At 35.4% G+C, this 3333-nt stretch overlaps 1 protein-coding gene across 1 annotated transcript; it reads right to left on the bottom strand.

The window, feature by feature from the left end:
• Window positions 1-1418: 1418 nt before the first annotated feature.
• Window positions 1419-2531, bottom strand: LOC149181428 (protein AGENET DOMAIN (AGD)-CONTAINING P1-like). The gene is made up of 2 exons (XM_089414213.1): window positions 2100-2531; window positions 1419-1931 (listed from the first exon to the last, which is right to left on the bottom strand). Exons 1-2 carry the CDS (start codon window positions 2529-2531, stop codon window positions 1419-1421), a joined length of 945 nt encoding a protein of 314 aa, XP_089270339.1.
• Window positions 2532-3333: the final 802 nt, after the last annotated feature.

Here is a 3333-nt window from a genome sequence, read left to right as displayed (position 1 = left end):
GTGTTACAGGTTTGTAGGAATTCTAGAATCTTGTAACTCAAGTTATATCAAACAAATAATCAACTTCTTGATATACAAATCAAAAATGTTTTTGAGGTTAGATCCTTAGTGTAAACATCCTATCCTTACTACATGATTGACTAAAATAAAGAATCAAATTAGTATAATAAATCATCACAACATGAAGCCTATCATGTTTAAATTCTTGAAATGTAAATAATTACAAATGAACAATGACATCCTCATTTTATTTATAAATCATGTTAATAGATATCAAATCAAGAAAAAATAAATAAACTTGTATTACACACAATTCTTTAAATGTCATCAATTGAGAAATGTCAAATTACACGTACAATGTTTGAAATGCGTTATATATGGATATAGATTATCTCGTTGAAAATATAAAGATTATATAAAAATAAAGAGATGTGCTATGTATTGATAAAAATCATGTTAGGTCCTCACAAAATCTCCATTTGATTAAAATCTCTAATGAATATTAACTGTCTCTCTTAAGAGAAGTTATATATACAACTAACGTTCAAGTTCAAGTCATTCACATCTTAAAGCTAGAAGTAAGATTGAGCTTTTCCAGGTCAAGCAAGTATTCTTCATGAGTAATATGTAATGCAACCATGAGATTAGACAACAAAGACTTTTTTCAGAGCTTAATGTTTTTATAACCAGAAAGGCTTGGCACACAGGGCCATATGCATTCACTTCTAGTTCCTGAAATGGTTCCCCGTTTCCTGCCAAAAAAAATCAAGTAACATTAGTTATTACACTGTAGAAATATTTAAATTATTAGAAACACAATATTGAAAATAACACACTATCAAAAATATAATGCTTTCGAAATTTTAATAATATATATCATAAAAAAATATTGGAAAAAAACATAATATTCAAAACATAATTAATTTTTCACTGTATTAAAAAATCAAACATTCAAACAACCGAATGTAACATCAAACAATTAGTTTGAATAACAATTCAAAGTAAGAAATAAAAAACAAGCCAAAACACTAACTCTATATATGAACATGGAATTCCAAATTTCACTGTTTGCTTTGAAGAGTTACTCTTTTACATTTTCTACAATTTGAAAAAAGATATTATGGGATACCATTCCAATTTTTTTTTTTATGTAGATCTCACAATGAATATTGCAATTTACTAAGATTATTATTTAAGATTATTCACAAAATTTAATTGCTATCTAAAATTTTAGTATTTAAACCTAAACTCTCGCATATTTTAATAAAAACATTTTTTTGATAGTTGGTAATTATGTTTATCAACCGTTAAGCTTGCTATTCATACTTCATATTTACTATAAATACTAAAATTTCAACTTTTAAGGTTTAAAATTTTCATAGTTCAAATTCAATATAAACAAACTAAGGTTACAAGTTTTACACTGAAAAATTCAGTGTAGACACACCACAGAAGTGAATAAAGAAAGAGGCGCTTACTTGTGAGGGCGAGGGCGTTGGCGATGACCATGCCGATGGCTGATGCCATTTTCCATTGTCCCAATCCTGCCTTACACGCATGTTGGATTGGTGGAATACATTCTCTGATTTGGTATCTGGAAATACAACATGGTATTGCTCGGCAGGTAAAACCTGCGTCACAATACCTCTCCACCAGGCGTCATTTTCATTTGCTTCCACCAGATCGACAACCGCCCAATTTCTTAAGTTGGTAGGTGGAGGGCATGGCCTTAATAGATAGTACTCTGTTTTCTCCACCAGAGGCCCATCCCCATCTTCATTCCTGTATTTCTCAAAAAGTACATTGCAGTGGTCCCTCTCGCAGGACACTATGATGCCCTCAAACCACGCACCTTCATAACCTTGCTGCAATCTGCACGTCTCTACTTTCATGCGAGCCTTGAATTTCTTCTTTGCAGCACCAAAACCACCCTGCAAAACCAGTTCCCAATCAACAAAGAACATAACAACTGTTAAGCTTACAATTCGAACTTCATATTTAATATAAATGCTAAAACTACAAGTTTCAGAGTTTAAGATTTTCATACTTCAAATTCAATATAAACACAGAAGTGAATAAAGAAAAAGAAAGAAGCTTACTTGTGAGCGGGACGGCGTTCGCGATAAGCATGCCCATGGAAGATGCCATTTTCCATTCTCCCAATCCTGCCTTACACGCATATTGGATTGGTGGAATATATTCTCTGAAGCCGTATCTGGAAATACTACACGGTATTGCTGGGCAAGTGAAACCTGCGTCACAATACCTCTCCACCAGGCGTCATTTTCTTTTGCTTCCACCAGATCGCCAACCGCCCAATTTCTTAAGGTGGTCGGAGGAGGGCGTGGCCTTAATAGATGGTACTCTGTTTCCTCTACCAGAGGCCCATTCCCATCTTCATTTCTGTATTGTTCGAAGACTACATTGCAGTGGTCCCTCTCGCAGGACAATATGATGCCCTCAAACCACGCACCTTCGTAACCTCGCTGGAAGCTGCACGCTTCTACTTGCAAACCAACCTCGAATTTCATCTTTGCAGCCCAAAACCACCCTGTAAAACCACTTCCCAATCAACAAGGACTACGAGTAACAAAATATCAGCGAAAACAGAAGAAATGGGTATCAATATAAAGCTCCAATGACAACACCCAAGTCAATCCCGACACCTAAAATCTCTGTATGAAATAATCTCATTCTCTTCAGGAAAGAATCTCAACGATCCCATTCAAGGAGAGTTGCACTGCAGCATAGGAATTCTTCTCTACAGAAAATATGGACGCAGAGATACCTCAACCCGACCGTCCGCTGTGTTCCTCTCCTGTCCTGTTATTTCCGACTTCAAAGCATCGAGCAAATGCAAAGCATCGAGCAAATGTGTTGCACCACAAGTTATATATTTGGTTTCAGCGGCCCCTATATGCAGCCGGCCATGCAAAAGCCGACCTATCTGGGTTGACTATTAACTTTAATGAGCAAACCTTCATACGTGTGAGGAACGCCCACGCCGTGGTTTCGGCTGATGTGGGGATCGAGTAAAATGCTTTTTTACAACTTTCGAGAAGGGTGATTCAACGAAATAACGGGTAAATTTACCGGTATAAATGATTCTTAAGATACTTTTAATGTTGAAGGAGAGTGGTTTTACATGCCTCCACTTATTCAAAGAAATAATTATTAAATTTAAAGGTGGAAATGAGTCCAATCAGGCTGTTTCTTAGTTAAAGTGAAAGGTATCCGATTATTTATGGATGTTTCAAGGTGAAATTGTGGTTTTGTTAGAGAATGCCGTATTCAATCGGATTATTTATGGATGTTTCAAGGTGAAATTGTGGT

Source organism: Pinus tabuliformis, chromosome 3_2, assembly GCF_031772625.1.
Source record: "Pinus tabuliformis cultivar Carrire ecotype Pingquan chromosome 3_2, CPIR1, whole genome shotgun sequence".
NCBI classification, from domain to species: Eukaryota; Viridiplantae; Streptophyta; class Pinopsida; order Pinales; family Pinaceae; genus Pinus; species Pinus tabuliformis.
Note: the sequence above shows the minus strand (reverse complement) of the source record. Positions and strands in the feature narration are given on the sequence as shown.